At 38.6% G+C, this 18,228-nt stretch overlaps 1 protein-coding gene across 1 annotated transcript; it reads left to right on the top strand.

The window, feature by feature from the left end:
• Positions 1–143: 143 nt before the first annotated feature.
• Positions 144–13,166, top strand: crbn (cereblon). Its single transcript, XM_028003548.1, has 11 exons — positions 144–276; positions 561–673; positions 1,540–1,742; positions 1,874–2,023; positions 3,765–3,921; positions 4,030–4,092; positions 4,194–4,278; positions 4,408–4,523; positions 5,515–5,579; positions 9,194–9,325; positions 11,017–13,166. Exons 1-11 carry the CDS (start codon positions 216–218, stop codon positions 11,198–11,200), a joined length of 1,329 nt encoding a protein of 442 aa, XP_027859349.1. The 5' UTR covers positions 144–215; the 3' UTR covers positions 11,201–13,166.
• Positions 13,167–18,228: the final 5,062 nt, after the last annotated feature.

The following is an 18,228-nucleotide window of genomic DNA, read 5'->3' as shown; positions in this document are numbered from 1 at the left end:
ATTTTTACTTTTGGAGCCCAAAGCTCAAAAAATATTTCTAGAAAATTTCACAGATTAATAAAAAAAAATAAATAAAAAAAATGAGATTCAAGAGAGAAAGAAAATCTTTCATTTTTCTCAAACCGCACGGTCACCAGGTGGCGCTCTTGCCTTCACCTGGGCCCAGCACAGAGAAGACGCCATAGAAGAAGAACTGGCATTGTAAACAGAGAGATATGGCTGACGGAGGAGACAACGTTAACAACAACATGGGGAACCATCTGCAGCTGCTACCAGGTAACAGGCGGCAGCAGAGACATGTCTCACGGTGTCCGCAGGGGACAGTCCGTGTCCTCCTCCTGACAGCCGCGCAGACAGCCGCAACAAAGGCCACTCCTCGGGTTTCAAAGCCGCTCTGGTCCATCTTTGATCCCGAAGCTTTCGCTTTCTGTCTTTGTTGACATTTGTAAAGCAGCCCGTTTGGCTCCAGCAGAGTGTTTTTTAGCGGCTGTGGTTGTGTTGGGATGCAGAAGGAGCGCTAACCCGTCTCTCTGTGTCTTCACTAACTTGTGCCGCGACAGACAACGAGGAAGAAGAGGAGGAAGATGACATGGAGACTGAGGACCGAGACAGTGACGAGGCGGAAAAACCCAGCACCATCACCTTTGACCCCAGTCTTCCCACATCTCATGCTGTGAGCAATCAGTTATAACCTTTTCTAAAATGTGAACAAATCGCTGTTCTTTTCTACAATCACTGTATTTATATCAGTAGTAAGAAAGCAGCATTAATGTTTCCCTGAATTGAGATTTTAAATATCCAAAATAACAACACTGCTCACTATCAATAAGCTTAAGATAGCTGAAAATCTGTGGAAAGTTTTACGTTTAAGGAATCATTTTATTTGTCCAGGATGGATTTTCTTTCTTTCTTTCTACAATCAACATTTCACTAATTCCTTTCTTCCACTCTTTTCCTATTTATGCCACTATTGCTTTGAAAAAATGATCATACCAACTCAGCCTTCTGGAGTGTGAACCTGCACCTCAGAGTTAATTTTTTTTACAACCTCTAACTGGTTTTATTTCAGGATTGTCTGATGTTTAGCTCCATCCATTGCTCTAACCATTTTACAAAAATTTTTGCTGAAGAAAATCATCCCCAAAACTTGATGGTGCCACCACTATGTCTCATGCGGTGACATATTCACTGATATTCTCTCACAATCCTCTGAGACCTTCACTGAACAGCTGGATTTGGACTGAGAATAAATTATGCACATTTGAACTCTATTATCTAATCACCTTTGTGACTTCTGGAGTTTCTTTGCAGTTTCCTTGTGACATGACGGCATAAAAATGTTCAAGGTGTAAACATACCTTTTGAAAGGCAATGCATTTTCTAAATCTTCTGTCCTAGGAATACAAATCTTGATGATGAGAAAAGCCTTTCTATCTTTCTAAATATTAATCTACTACAGGCTAGTTTCTGCTTTTCCACCTACAGTGTATTTGTCTGTTGTCTTGTTTTGTAACAATACCTTTGTTGTTCTGATTACAGTACCTGGGTTCAGACATGGAGGAGTTTCACGGCCGCACGGTGCATGATGACGACAGCTGCCAGACCATCCCTGTGCTGCCTCACACAGCCGTGATGCTGGTACCGGGTCAGACGCTGCCCCTGCAGCTCTTCAGGCCACAGGAGGTCAGCATGATGCGCAGCGTCATCCAGAAAGACCGAACCTTCGCCGTGCTCGCACACAGGTACAACACAAACATATAAAAATTCCCATCACCCATGTTTTATCTTCTCAGTCAGAGGAACTAGATGTTGTTGTAATCTTTTAAGTTGTTCCGGGTCACCAGTACTTCAGAGCTTCTGCATGTGTTTGCAGTGATGCAGGCGAGCCGGAGGCTGAGTTTGGAACAACGGCTGAAATATATGCATACCGAGAGGAGCAGGAGTATGGCATCGAAACTGTGAAAGTGAAAGCTGTTGGCAGGCAGAGATTTAAGGTCCATGAGATCAGAACTCAAGCAGACGGGTAAGTGTATTTGGTCCCATGAAATGAGAAAGCAAACTGAATACTTCTTTTCGCTTCTCAGGTCAGTAGAGACAACAGAATATACTTTGTGTATTCATGGACAGGTTGTAAATGTTCATACAGGAGTTATCAGATTACTGAGACTAGATAGAAGGGAGACAGTTCAATTTCTTGTTAATCCACATGCCAAGAAGTCCCTGAGCTGACACTGAAACACTAAACCCAGCATGAAAACTTAATATTAAGCACCTTAAAACTATTACCTCAGTAAGAAAAGAATATAGGTTTTAACTTTTCTGAATCTTGATTTAATTGACTCTAGAAGTTCACAGCTAGAGGGCAGTCTAACCCCTATATTAAATCCAACATGAGGAAATTCTGTAGGAGTGCAAAGAGTGCAGTAATGTTTTACTGCTAAAAAAAACAGACTTGCACACACTTTAATAAATATATGCAAGTTTTGCAGTAAAAAGAGACAGATAATTTACTTCCCTTATTGTTCATGGGTTGTGGGTTGTTAAAGGCTTCTTTGAGCACACAGATATCTCTCCATCTGGACACAGTATTTTAATAACTTGGGGGAATTTCTGGACAACATAAACTTAAATGGCTTCCAGCATCTCATTAGGTTGCTGTTCAGCTAACTGTGTGACAAAGACACTTATGGCTTATCAAAATAAAAGCACTGTCTCTTTTGTTCTTCCACCAATTTGACTTGGACTGTAATTAAGAAGTTTAAATCCTTACTTGGACTTGAGAAAATTTTCTTTGGAACCTCATTTTTTGACACACACACACACCATGCAGTCTTCAATAAACTCGTGTCTTTCTTCTACTGCTGATTTTTAAATTTTATTTAATGCAGAGCAGCTTCCTGAAAGTTAAGGCTAACTTTAGCTTATTTACTCTCTTTTCATGTGACTTGATCAATTTGGTGAAGCTTTAACCAAATTATTTGGTGTTCCTGTTGATTGTAGTTGGACAAAATGTGGTGAAAACGTTTCGTGTTTTCTTCAGTAATTTATTAGTTTGCTTTGAATAACACAATGGAGATCTTGAAGAAGATACAATATGTTGGCGTTAATCTTGTCTGAAATAACATATTTTCCTTTTTCAAGGCTTTATCTTTAATCCTTTTAACTTGGGTAAATAAACACATAGTTGGTTGATAAAATATGAATATATTGTACCTTTTATGTAATTAACGTATTTTCTGTTGTCCCAGTTTGTAATGAGGGGTTGTTTGTTTATGAACCAAGGAAGTGTTTCTGAATTGAGGCTTCTTACGTCACTGCTGGAGCCGTGACATACATCATTTTAACTACCATCCTCCTCTGCCCAGGAAATCACTGAGATTTTCTTTCAATATAAGCAAGTTCTTATTAAGACACATCTCCATCTTTTTACTTACGATTATATAATACACACGAATTGTTGGCCGTAATCTTGTTATGAGCTCCTATTATAGCGATATCTCCAGACATTAGAGCACTTCAACTATTGCTCACTTAAATTAACCTTTTTATCTTGTGCTTTAAGTTCTCCTCCTGAGAAGAAACATTTGTTTAATCTGTATTAAATTTATTTTGTACCAGTTACGTAAGTTTTATTGCTCTTTGCTGGCTTTCTTGTTGCAGCAGCTCTCACTTTTTACATACTTCCTGTCATACACTTCCTAACATTTACTCCAGACATCACATGTTTGTGCTGCGATTCATCACCTTCCTTCTGTGTCTCTCAGAATCAGACAGGCCAAAGTGCAGATCCTGCCCGAACGGATCCTTCCAGACCCGCTCTCTGCTGTGCAGCTGACGCCACTTTCAAGGCTCCACATGTCCCCCTCCTCCAAACTCAGAGCTCAGAGCTGTAAACAGGCCCAGCGCTGGTTGAGCCAGCAGGTCAGACGCTTCTCCGTGAACAGACAAATGTGTATGCCTCACTTCATACCAGAACCAGGGGAGTTAAATTAAAAACTGAAGATCTGGTGGATTCGTTTCTGTTTACAGAGGAAGTTTCACTGTGCCAGCCTGACTCCATGGCCTCCCTGGGTCTACTCTCTCTACGACTCTGTGAGTGCTGCAGTCCACTTATACAACACGGCCCATTATTCTCTAAAGAACATCTCACAGAACTGAATGTACACCTTTGTTCCCGTGGCTCAACCTCGCAGGAGTCGCTCATGAACAGAGTGAAGAAGCAGCTCCATGAATGGGACGAGAACCTGAAGGATGACTCACTCCCAACAAACGCCGTAGGTCAGCCACTCTCCGGTTTACTGCTCATCGATCATGCACGTCCGTGCGTGTCTGGCTCTTGTTTGTGCTCGCTTTGCTCTCTCCTGTTTATTTCATCCATCTCCTCTGCTTCTGTCTGGCTTGTGTCAGACTTCTCCTACAGGGTGGCTGCCTGTCTCCCCATAGACGACGCTCTGCGACTCCAGCTGCTCAAGATCGGCAGCGCCATCCAGAGACTCCGCTGCGAGCTGGACATCATGGACCGGGTAAGCAAAGGTCACAGTGTCCCTGTGCTGCGACGTCATTTTCCTCATGTTGTGATGGGATCCAGTTCCAGGGCTGGGTTCAGCCGGCAGACAATTTGTTGCTGCAAAGATTCATTCCAGAGTTAACTTACTATGAAACAAAAGTAAATGTTGGTTGATTTGATTTTAACAGCTGGAAAATATGGCAGAGGGATGCTTATTGTGTTTGGGGTGAAAGGTGAACACAATATTGAAGCTTTTTTTTTCTGAATACGTCACTCCAGCCTTTCTTCACGTGATTATGTTACACATTACAAGGCAGTCTGGTCTTTGTCATCCTGGTTATTCTGTATGTTTAAACCCTGTGTATGTGTCAGGGCGAGTTAGGACAGGAATGTCTATAAGTTCTTCCATGTCGATACAAACAGTCAAATGTTCTGCATGATTCATTTCAGTAATTTATCAGCTCTGTGCAGAACATTTTGTAGCCATAGTTTGAGGGAAAGTTACTTCTCATCAACTCAGTCGCCTCCTCATTTACACATTCCTGTCCTGATCAAGTGATGATTCTAAGTACAAATAGAGACCACTAAGGTCAGGTTGTTATGACTCTCATATTTAGCTGTCATAGAAAAGGTTTGTGATTGACTTGATAAAACACCAATAGGGTCATATCCTTTTTTTGAAACAAATTGTTTACATTATTAGCATTAAGCTGTTGTACAAGGACACAATTTTTGTTGTCTTTTATACCGAGTTGATAATAGACAAATAATTTGAAGTAAAAAAGGTAAAGTAACTCTTCCAACATACTTTAAATAGAGGGCAGCTCTGTTTACTTGTAAGGTGGATGTGTTCAGGGTTTTTTTAAAAACTTGCTTTCACCTGAGTTTCTCTTGTTGAAGCCTGGAGGTTTAAGATGAATTTTACAGCTTTGTCATCGATCGGTATTTATCAGAGGTAACGTTTGACGCATATTGAGTGTTAATTTGGTGTTATGTCTTCTCTTCAGTGTACGTCGCTGTGCTGTAAGCAGTGTCAAGACACAGAAATTACGACAAAGAATGAGATCTTCAGGTGAGAACTTATTTTGCTGTGACTTCTTTCAATTTAAATATCAAAATTGTAATTTTAATGGATTTCTGATTGAGAAATACATAAAACAAATAAGGGCCGAAATGCAACCCCAGGTCCATAAAGGAGTCAAGAGATTAAAATAAGACACTAAATGAAACTGTTCTAGTGCTTTGAATGAAATATATACAGTTGAAACCAGAGGTTTACATACACTGAATAAAAAGACACATGCGCCTTTTTTTCTTATTGTCTGAAGTTAAATCAGACCAAACGTTTCTTGTTTTACGTCAGTTTGAATATGATTTCTATTTCTAAATGTCACAATAATGTCTTTGAAATCAGAAGTTTCCCTGAAGTTGTGAAGAAGTTTCACTTTGAAAATCTCATATGTCTGCTGAATCCAAAAGACACAAAAAAAGTCCAGAACAAAGGCAAATTTACCAAAAAAATGTTCATCCGGTTAAGCTGACCGGCCAGACGAGGAGGCTTTTGATATGAAAAGCAGCTAACAGTAACTCTGGAAGAGCTGCGGAGATCCACAACTCAGGTGGAAAATCTGTCAACATGACATCTACTGGACCTTCACTTCACAAAGCTGGCGTTAATGTTGGAGTGACTACAAGGAATGACACGCGTGCTGGAAACTAGTAATACACGTCATCCTGGACTCAGCTGGACACGCCATTCCCACAGTAAAACATGGTGGAGACGGCATAATGCTGTGGTAAGCTGCTTGTGGTTGATGTGAAGGTGAATGGAGCCAAATCACTGTTGTTCATTGGTGAAAATCTGTTGTAGGCTGAAAAACATTTGACTCTAAGCTTATCACAAAAAGCAATCAATCAATTACCGGTAGTTGCATGATAAATGAAAATGAGCTCAATCATTTCCATTGTGATTTTACATTTTTGTTTACAGAGACATAATATTCTATTTTACTTATGGTTTTGACTATGTGTGGCTTTTATTTCCTTTTTATTGATTTCTGTGTTTTATTTTTGGATATTTAAAATATCTTCCGGTTCCCGCATTAGGCGTTCTTTACAAAATTACAGTTTACTGGTTTTTGAGACTTGTATTATGACGCTGTAATCAATATATGGCTTAAAAATTGTTTTATGGTTTGTTGTTTTACAAAATGTGCAAAAGTTTGAGGTCTGAATAATCTTACAAGGCTCTTAAAATGTACAATTTGTACATCTATCCACACAAAAGTTGGCTGTTTTATTTTATAAAAAAGCAGAATAAAGCAAACCTTTTTCCTCTGTAATCACTGCCATTACAAACGCATTGAGGTTGAGGCTCGTTTGCCTGGAAGTTGTATAGATTCAGAGTTACGTCATGAGTAAACCTGGCACCTCCACACCGACAGTCTCTGTTATCTAATGTCATTTTCCAGCCGCCTGTGATGTGTTTTGGGTCACCTCTTTGTGCAGCAGAAACACACAAAGACGCTAAAGACCTGGGAAATTGTCCAGAGCCGCGATGGATATTTTTCCAGACAAAAGTGTGGTTTAGTCACCAAGATCATCAGAGTTAACCAGCGATTATGTGTGCTGCCAGATCTGTGATGCATTCAGAAATAATAACTGTGTCTTGCTAATGCATTTTCAATTAGGGATCTAAGAAAAACATAATTACATATGACATAATTTCATCTTGGAAAATCTTGACAGCAGTGATGTTTTTGAAAAGAAAAAAAGGAAAAGCTTGAACGTCTCATATTTGATCCAAACAGTCGCATCAAAGTATCTGAAATTATATATTTACAGCATTGAAACATGTTTCTAGTTTTATTGTATTACTTTTGAATAAACACAACAAATTTTATAGTTAGGATTTTGTTAGCAAAATATGTGATTATGTAACAGGCAGTGAAGTCGGACCACTTTTTTCAGTAACGAGTCATCTAACGCGTTGCTATTTCATATCCAGTAGTCAGACTACAGTTACTTATCGAAATCACGTTGCGTTACTGTGCGTTACTTTCTTTTGTAATTTAATTTTATTTCCGCTATCCGTCTTGTCGAGTGATCGCCGTTTCTATGCGACAGTATCAGCAGTTACGGAAATTTAAACAATGGAGGGATGAGGGAAATGCGCATTTTGTTGGTGGAAAAACAGGAAATTTTTTGAGTTTCTGTCGCCAAGTCCGATTATTATAAGCGGTTTTGGGCTTGGAAATAAGCGACTCTTGATCAATCCCAGAATTTGTCTGTCATTAAGGCAGTTTTAGTCAGGCTCTCCCTGTCCATCATTTCCCGGATGATCCGTCCCGCTGTGTCTTTGTTAATGTTAAGTTAATATATTACCTGAATGACGTCGAGCTTCGCGTTGCGCTCCAGAAAACTGCAAACATCGAGACTAATATGATCAGCGCAATAACCGTGAAAACAGCCACGAATGAACGAGTCCGTAAAGTTGTGCAACTAAACGCCATGATAGTTATTAATATTAAGATAAGTGTCACAAATCTGTGCAGCGGGACAGCTGAGTTGTGGAGCCGCAGGAGGAGCGCTGTGCGCTGACAACAAACGCAGGGCCGTAACGCACAACCTGGAGGTTGGGGGAAGTGATGGGGGCTTTAAAATCCTTCTTAGAGTTTTCCAGACAATAGTGGACCACACAAAAACACACACAAATTACTAATGTTTTTTTTATACTGTAACCATTGAAAAATCTCCTCTTCAGTTCAACCTTATAAATGGAGACACATTGTTGATTATTATAATCAATTATACAATAACTTCCCATTAAGTATTGGCAAAGATCAATGTAATTTTCACAGGAGGCGGAGCGTTATTAGCAGCTGCTGAAGTTAACTAAAAAAGTTACTTTTAATGTAACTTAGTTACTTTCCAAATCAAGTAGTCAGTAATCTAACTAAGTTACCTTTTCAAGGAGTAATCAGTAATCTGATTAAAGTTACTTTTTTAAAGTAACTATGCCATCACAAAGCAAATTTAGTGCTGCGTAAATTCGAAATGCATTTTCTTTTAATTCTGTTTCAGGTTCCTGCATCCTTTTGGCCAAATCAGTGATACTAAATATCAAACTCACGTTGTGCAAAAGCAGTAAATGTTTTGAATTTAGAAAAACAGTAACATGTGAGAGAGGAAAAAGCTTAATAGAGCTTTTATTTAAATCTTTTTAACATGTTTCACATTTATTTTGGTAAATTACCAAAGCAGCTTAGGCTGCGGCAGAATTTTAGATTTACTTAAGTAAAAAATTGATTTTAAGGTTTGATTTAAAATTTGTGAAAACATGATAATGTGATTTTTATTAGCCTGTTGGTATTAACCCCCATTTTTTTCACCTTTACTTCGCCACTATCACTACTCTTCCTGAGCTCTGTGAACTTGGTGGCTAAGATCAGGTTTGGACTCAAAAAGGAAAATCCAGTTTAAGTTTGAATCCATTAGTTTACAAAATGTGACTGAAAACAGTTCTTTGTGATTGTTAACCGTACATAACCATGCAATCTGAGGTTGTTGAACAAACTGCTGGACTCAGACACAGCAGAATTATCGCTTATATTTAAATGTAATTATTTTTTAAGTCTTCAGTGAGTTTCTCAGCTAATGACTTGTTGCCTGTTTCTCCTCCACCAGCTTGTCTTTGTACGGCCCCATGGCGGCATACGTCAACCCTCACGGTTACGTTCATGAAACGCTGACTGTCTACAAAGCCAACAACCTGAACCTGGTCGGCAGGCCCTCCACACTGCACAGCTGGTTTCCAGGGTAACTCTCACTGTGTTCAGTTGACCTCTGACCTTAAACTTTTGTTAAATGTGTTTAGAAGTCAGCATGAATTCACCAGTGTTTGTGTTTTCCCTCTGCTTCATATCTGCTCTGGTCAGAAGTGCCTTTACCTTTTTATTTAAACAGGATCTAATGCGACAAACACAATAGCTAGCAACACAAAGATGGAGCTTCAGCTCTTAGGAAGGTCGAGACGCTGCACAAACTGTAAAACCTTCACGGGGTTGTATTTCTAAATGGATAAAATGTACTGCTGCAGAGGAACAAAAGGTTTTTGAGACCAAAAGCATTGGTTTACTTTAAAAATATAACAACCCTGCCCTGTCTGTGTAAAAGCAGCAGTGCAGAGTCACTGTTGCTCTTTTTTTCTTCACCATTTCTTTTAGATGATCTGCATTTCACTCAATCTGTGTTGGTCTGTTCAGAATTTGGTGCATTGTTTTGGTGCAGGTCTCAGTAGGGAGTTTGGGAATTACAAGACATGGAGACTTTGATTTTGTCCTTTGCTAGTGTGTTTGAATTATTGAATAATTCATTTTCACTGTAGATGAACTCTGGTGAGTGTACTTTTAAAGTTAAATGAATTAGACCCAATGATTTAGATTCTGGACTGGGATTTATTCATGCAGAGCTGCACATATTCTTTGTCTCAGTCTCAGTCAAAACATCCTGACTGAGACTTTGAGGGGTCAAAATAACACTCCCTGTCCTTTAGTGGTGTGTAAAATTACACACCACTAAAGGAAAGGTGTACATGACCGAACAGAAACTCAGTAAAGATTTCCAAAAACAAAGAGCTGTTTGGACAGAGGCTCTTGAGGTGAATTCAGTCAGTGGGATTAGAGTTAAGAAAAGCTTTCTTGTGAAATTATGTTCTTATTAAGCCATTGCAACCTTATTTATGTAGCACTTTTTGAACAAAAGCAACTAAAAGTGCTCATGTGTTGAAGTTAACAGCAACATACATTAAGATAAAACAAATTGAAACATATTTAGATTACACAGATTTTAAAATAAAGTTAAAAAACTAGGTTAAGCGTATGCAACAGCAAATAAAAATATTTTTAGCCTTGTTGGGAGCATTAATGCAGCGTACAGGAAGCTTCTTCCAAATGTTTGGTGCATGAAAAGTGATTCTGCTTTGTGTTTGGTTTTAACTCTTAAAGTGGTTAGTAGATTTTATTCAGATTATCTTAAAGGTCTTAGTGGATTATATCATTGAAGAAGATCAGAGATGTAGTCCAGACTTTTACTAGTAAATGCTTTGTTAGGGAGATTATAAACTCTATAAGTAGCCAGTGTAAGGACCTTAGTACTGGACTGATAAGGTGATCTCGTTATTTATACAGAATACTTTTAAAAGCATTTTTTTTATCAACTTTTAGCTTCTCAGGTGTGTTTTCCTATTGACCACTAAGATAATCTGATACTTCATGCTGGATTCCAGGACTGGATAAAGATGGAAAAAACGATAACAGACATATATTTTCAGACTTTATTCCTCATCCAATTGTCTTGTGAGTTTTTGTATTTACAGTTGTACATATATGTCAATATGTACAACTGAGACCACTTAGGAAAAGGGTGGATTTTTAAAGTGAATACGATTTCTAGGAACATTACACTACACATAAATGATGACTTATCGTTTAATTTCTCTTTCCTCTCAGGTACGCCTGGACCATCGCTCAGTGCCGGACCTGCGGCTCTCACATGGGCTGGAAGTTCACGGCCACCAAGAAGGACTTGTCTCCGCCTCGCTTTTGGGGTTTGACCCGCTCGGCCATGCTGCCCCGCATCCCGGAGGGAGAGGACGAGGACGGCGGCAAAGGTTCTCGCCTCTTCTGCCTGTGACTTCAGACCATCCGTTCCTCCTCTTCAAAAATCGCCTCCCTACGCCCCGCTCTCCTGTCAGTGTCAAACTGCAAATACTTTCTAACTTAATAGTCATCAGTGCATCGTAACAGCTGCAACATGTGGCAGAAAATCCATTGCAATAGAAGAGGGGGTCTTTGAACGGCACTTTTCAGGGTCGATTTCAGGAGGATGGATGGAGTAATGAGAAGGAGACGAAGGCCGACTGCCTGAACAGACTGGGAACTTGTTCAACACCCCTGCATGCAGCAGCTGCACATCAAGCTGTTTTCTCTCTGTACGAATCAATATGGCTGAAGGTTCACACACCTACACACACAAATAAACACAAAACGGTCGCTTCATGCTTTACGGTCTCTACTGTTCTCTCCCTGCAGTGCAGAGTCTCATCTGCATGCATCTGGCACCGCGATAGCAGCCACTTTGTTTAGTGAACTTGTTGTAATTTCAGCTGTTTGTCTGAGATATTTTATCCATCATAGAGCAGCGAGGTTCGGCTCAGTAAATTAGAATATATTTGAACAGAGATGCTGTTTCAGTAATTCACTTATTATTCATTATGCACTGGGTTATATTTCAAGTGTTTATTTCTGTAAATGTTGATGGATTTAATTTACAGCTATTACAACATTCAGTTCCTCAGAAAATTAATGTTAGGTGGAAATGGATTTTTAATGCAGAAATGTCACTGTACTGAAAAGTCAGGGCTCCTTTTGTATGAATTACTGAATTAGTGCACCATAATACGGAGGTGCTGGTCTTTAGGAGGCTCGGGTTGGCTGGGGGAAGAGTAAAGACTTGGTTTCACGTATCCTTTTTTTTTTTAGAGCAGATAAGACACTTCTGATGTTGCCTATGGTTCAGCACAAAGAGTAAGTTCCAGGTGCCTCTTCACCATTTCCCCCAAACTATTCACAATCCTTTCAACGCTGAAGTTATCCCAGTTGATTTGTGCACTTTTTTCACAGTTTTTCTTTCCACCTAACTTTCCATTAAGAGACTCGGATACATTGCGATATGATCAGTCAGATACTTTGGTTTTTTATTCTCTATGATTGTGGAAATCTATATTGTGACCATAACATATCTGTTTATAAATAGTTTTTTTCCTTGACTGTATGTAATGTTTAAATTTTCTGGGGTTTTTTTTTAACTGAAAGCCACAACCATCAAAATTAAAAGAAATGAACACTTTAAATATATTAGTGTAATAAAAAGGAGTTTCACCTTCTGATTTCGATTATATGAAATAAACTACATTTTCAAAGATATTCTAATTTATTAAGATGCATTCATGTAGATCTGTGATAACAGACTATTTTTGAAATGTTAGATCTGATGTATTTTTGTATGCAAGAGTTTTTTTTGTTGTTATTTTTTCCAGGATTAATTTAACATTCTTGCTGATGTGGGGAGGAACCGTGCAGGTAATTATCACAGCCATGTTTTCTTGTTTAACCAAACAAAAACCGAAGGGTAATATCAGAGATGATGATGACGATAATGTGTAATATACTTGATCAAATCTGCTGGATTTGCATTCAGCAGAGGCTGTTTGTCTCGTCTGAGGGTATGCTTCATGAGGCGGCCGTTATCTCTGGTGCACAAGTTGAGCGTCAGATATGTATCAGTGCCTCAGGGCGGACTGTTTGTAAAGGTCAGAGCTAATTAAGACGGAGCGTTCGCCCTTATTCATTCATTTTGTTCATGCCGTGTGGCATGTTAGAAATCCGGTGCCTATTCTAACAGCTCGACGTTCCTTTTGTTGCTTTGGAAAATCTGTGAACCGGTCCTGAACACGAGCTCACAAACGGCAACCCGGCGATAAGATTCACGGCTTATTGTTTCATAGTTTCTGCGTTTGTTTTCCATCAGTTTTTGCAGAAAACTGCTGGGTCTTTCTCTGTATAAACATGTTAGTTGTATTAAATGACTGTTATTCTAATGATTTGTAGATTATCCTTTATTTCCCAATCGTCTTTTTGTGTTTTTGCAAAATGTTGGAATTTTATCATTTCTCTACTAAAACAAAGCAGTTGAGCATAGTGAGAGATCATATAAAAACTTAAGAATGTTCATCTACAAACATGTTTTTTTGTTTTCTTTGTTTATGGTTGACATTTTTTCAATGAAAGCTTCTTTTTTTTTTCCTTTACTCATTTGCTGAGGAAGATGATTATTAGAGCACTGGTTTAGTCATAATCATACATCTACAAGCAATTCAAAATTAGTTTGCATGTTTTGTCTCATTCATCTGACGGGAACAATAAAACGAGAAGCCCACGGCTTGTGTGAGGATATTTGCTGGATACTGAGGTTTTGAAACATTTTATTTTTACTTTTTGGTAAGTTTTAGATCAGCTGGATGTTTGATTTTGCTTTAGTCAAAGTTGGCTGTCTTTCCTCTTGTTTTCAGTATTCAAACTAAACTGAGCCAAAGTTTGTACTGCACTTAGAAATATAGCAGGACTAATTTACTTAGGATCTTGAGTAAAGTGTTTTTATTTCATTGTAAGAAAACGGGCAAGACAAAAACATTCACAGCTGAAAATTCTTGATTTGTAAAGCATGTCCCTTAAAATTTAATGGAACGACTGACCAATATACTTTTTTCAGGTTAACTTATGTTAAAAACTCTTGATTCGACCTTTAATTCACACTTGTACAACAAATACCTGCGCTGCTCTAATTATGAGATAAAGAGCTGCAGCTCTTAATAAGACAAACGGGATGCTGCTGTGTTTTAAAAACGTTTTAAATATGAATTACCTTAACTTTTATGCCTAAAAGTGGTTCAAAAAAGTCCTGGTTTTTCACATTTTATCTAAATAAAATTTACTTTTATTAATTTAATAGATTAGAATAGAAAAAAATCCTAACTGTCCTGCAGTGGTAAAATTCAGATGTGCCAGCAGCAAAGCATGAATGTTTACCCAGGTAAAACATATAAAAACATAAAATAAGTAATATAGACAATTAAAACGGAAGAAAAACCCTTTTTAAAGGTTTCTGTGGAGTGCAATTTAATATATATATAATTTCTGGTGGGGAATAAATGAAGACACATTCATTTCCTCTTAACCTGGCTAAAATTAGCCATTTAACTTTATAGAAAATAGTTTACAAGAGGGAGACATTCAAAGGAAGCTCATGCTGAAAGCAGGCCACAAGATGCTAAAAGAAGTCTTCAAAAATAAGAAAACCTCTCAAGATTGAAGTTACACCTGTTGCTTCTACACCTGGATTATTCGGATTATTTAAAGTCATAAACTTGAAAACTATGTCATATTTTCTTCCCAATTCACAGTTATGCACCACTGTTTGTCCATGAAGCAAAATCCCAACAAAACACTTTAAAATTTGGGTTTTCAAAACTTTTGCAAGGTGCTATATCCTGTAACTTTGCAGACTTTGCGTCCAGTCATTGGTCTAATTTTCATTCCTATGTTAATCTAAAAGCAGGAGGTTTTACTAAGAGAAGCCTTAGCTTGTTTTTATTGCACCAGTGACTAAAAATGGACACAAACGGAGACCTTGTGCTGCTTTTCATGTTTCTGTCCAGAGTGTTCAGGCTCAGACCACAGAGATACAGACCTGATGGTTCTGTATCTCTGTGGGTTTATAAAGGTGGCACTAAGCACTACTACTTAGTGGAGTAGTGCTTTTAAAGAAGAAGCTAGAAGCTCCTTTCTAATTTTAACAAATCTAAAGAGAGGTTGCCATTGCTTCTGAGCCATCATGTCTACACATTATGTGATTTTTGCATTTTATGTCTGATGTGGACGTAAATTATTTGCAGGCTCATTTGATGCCATCTGTTGAGTCTCTGTGTGTGGGAGAAGAGATGTGGAGCCTCTCTGAGGATTTTAATGTGACAACCCTCGGAGAAAAACCTTTCTTGTACCACTTTGAGAGATGCATTATATGACATTTCACCAACACAACTTGGTTATTTTTTTTTCTTTTGCTTTGTGTCTGCAGCAGCTGCTGAGTCTTCTTTTCATGTCCAGGAGGAACAGCACCTCCTAAATTATTGCTTTTTACTTGAGCTAGAATTTGGCCTAAAAGGACCGGCTGTATTGATTATGACATTGATGTCTTTTTGTCAGGTTTCTGATAGAAATGTGTACAGTTATACCACCATACATATATTAAATAGTTAGGATATCATTGAGGAATTAATTTATGACAGGAAATCAAGTCCAAAAGTGAAACTCAGGCGTTATTTGCCTTCAGTATGCAGATAGTTTTATATTTTAAACACTTATTTCTGTTCATCTTGATGCCTGCCAAAAGATTGTGGCCAGCTGAATAAACTGGATTACCAGGTCATTAGATCAGTGGATGTTTTCTTCCTTGATGGCACAGGCATATTCCAACAATGTCAAGATTAATCAGGATAAAACTGCCAAAGAGTTGTTCTTTCACAACAACGCTGGACGGAAATTAATCTTGAGACGTTGCAGAAGCGAATGTGTGCCAGTCTAACAAAAATATTAGCGTGTGTGACCTTTTTTGTTTGGTGGTGGCTTTTATCCTGACCAGGCAGTGTAAGAACAAAGCAGATCCAGGCTGTGATGTACACTAAGCAAGACAGCAAGTGTGGAGAACAGCTGTGGCAGCCATGCACACTGCGCTCATTAATCATGGATGTCAGCTGGGCATGTTACGGCACATGGGCTGCTCCTTGTAAGCATGACATGTTTGCACGCTTAAGTGATGCTTGTTCTTATTAGGCTTCATTACTATCAATTACAATGTGCCTGCAGCAAAGAGGATCACAGCAGGACATTGTCTGATTCTGTGGAAGGTGCTACTGACTGACAACCAAAACCTCCTAAAGGTTAAACAGGGAAACTTCACACTACTGAGCTAGTTTTGGACATACAGACTTCACAGTGCTGCTTTGTGCGGCCAAAGTTTGATGAAAGACATTACTCCAAAAAAAAAAAAACAGCTCACTGAATCCACAGCACAGCGACTTTCAGGAATGTTCATCCCTCTTGATCTTTTCAATATTTGTCACTTCACAGCGACAAATATCACCTTCGTTTTGGGGTGTTTAGAAGGGATCCATTCTTTTGTTTTGATCATTTTTCACTCAGATACATCTAGTGCCACTGACTGCCTCCAGAGGCCACCTAATTTGTAAATCTAATGTGTCATATGCCATCTAATCTCACATCATGAATACTGAAAAACACTGTAGAGAGGTCAGGAGAACGTTCTGGAAAAGTGTATAGGAGGGATGGCTTATAAATCAACATTCCAAGTGTCAGACATCTCAGAAAACTGTAGAGTCCCTCATTTGAAAATGGTTAGAGCACGGACAATAGCAATACACAGCCGCCCACTTAAACTGGCTGGATAACGAGATCACAAATCAGAGAAGCAGCAGAAGAAGACGAAGTGGAAAATAAAAAGCCTGGAGGACCTCCAGAGATCACAGCTCAGGTGGAAAGTATGTCGTTAGGATAACTCTTTGTTATGAAACAAAAACGAAACCTGAGTTAGAGCTGTAAGACGGCCAGTTCCAATTTAGACAATGCAGCAGACAAAGAAGGTGTTCCGGTCAAATGAAACCAAAAGTAAACTTTTCAGCTGTTTGCAGAGGAAAATAGCATCAGGCTGTGGGGAGCCTGATGCTGCCTCTTCCTCCTCGCTTTAGAGGAGGAAGGGAATCTGGTCTAAGCTTATAGGAAGACGAATAGATCAAAATACAAGGAAATTTGGAAGAAAAACAGTCAGAGGCTCCAAAAAACTTGGGGCTAGGCCAGAGGTTCATCTTCCATCGTGGGTTAAAATAGCCTAGTCAAAGTCCAGACATGAATCCAATTGAGAATATGTTGCAAGATCAACTGTGGTTGAGCTGACTGGGCAAAAAGTTTAACGTCAAAAGCTGGTAGAGACATACTCTAAACGACTTGCAGCGAAACTGACTCAGAGGAGGGATCAAAACAAATGCACACCACACTATTCAGATTTTTATTTGGTAAATATTTTTATGAATCCTGAATCAGTTTGCTTACACTATAATTATGCACAGCCTTAAGTTAGTCTAGCAGCACATAAAATAATAAGAAGAATGTGCAAAGGGTGTAATATTTGGAAAAAAATAATTCATGTTTATTTACATTTGAACACATATATCGCATATTAAATGATTTACAGCACTCTCTTCAGAGTCAGTGGAAAAGCCTCTATTGGCTTTGCAGCAACAAGAAGCTTCTTTCAATTACTGACCAGCTTTTTGCATGTTTCCACTGGTATTTTGACCACTCATATTTGTAATGAGCTCCAAGTCTTTGCAGCTTGCGGGACTCCTGGTAGAGCTGCAAAATGTATCAAATCGCAGATTTAATGGTAATTTCCACATGTGCAAAATCGCAAAAGATTGCTTGGACGAAGCATTCCGCATTTCAAGTGGCAGAGTCTGTTTGATGATATTATTTGTGAATAGTTGGATGGACTTTCACTCTATTTTATTCCTCTACACCTGATATAGACCTAAGAGTACAAGATGGGTCAGCAAGATTAGAGAAAGGTGAGGGAACTGCTATTATTTCAATTTTCATAAATAATGGCATAAATAATGGCACTCTAATCATCTCCACAGATTCAAGTCAGAACTCTAAATATTAATATTCCTCCTTCCAGTCAGAAGAAACCTGTCTGTAAATTACAGGACGACATTAAATCTGAATCTACCAGCAGTATGAATAATTCTGGACAAACAAGAACAAGTGACATGTTCAAACAGCAACTGTGTAAACACATTTTGGTTTCACTTTATTTTTGGTCACTTCAGCCTGCTGAAATATTCTTTCCTGTTTGGGTCAACAAAGAAAAATATCTGAACAGGTTTCCCCAGGCACTCATTGTTTTTTCTTCACAGTTTGTTTGCTGTTTAGTGCATGTAGCAGCGTGATTGACACTGTTTGGCATAAAAACTGACATAAAGTCTATAAATATGAGCTTACATGGCATATATGCACCATGTTTGGGTT

Source organism: Xiphophorus couchianus, chromosome 20 (genome assembly GCF_001444195.1).
Source record: "Xiphophorus couchianus chromosome 20, X_couchianus-1.0, whole genome shotgun sequence".
In the NCBI taxonomy this organism is placed as follows: Eukaryota; Metazoa; Chordata; class Actinopteri; order Cyprinodontiformes; family Poeciliidae; genus Xiphophorus; species Xiphophorus couchianus.
The sequence above is the reverse complement of the archived record's forward strand: the minus strand, read 5'-3'. Positions and strand labels throughout refer to the sequence as shown.

Bases quoted from the DNA above. Each gene is read 5' to 3' on its own strand.
- crbn (XM_028003548.1), top strand. From the start codon at position 216: ATGGCTGACGGAGGAGACAACGTTAACAACAACATGGGGAACCATCTG. The intron at 1,743-1,873 runs GTACAACACAAA...ATGTGTTTGCAG, and splicing joins TTCGCCGTGCTCGCACACAG to TGATGCAGGCGAGCCGGAGG. The intron at 3,922-4,029 runs GTCAGACGCTTC...TTCTGTTTACAG, and splicing joins AGCGCTGGTTGAGCCAGCAG to AGGAAGTTTCACTGTGCCAG.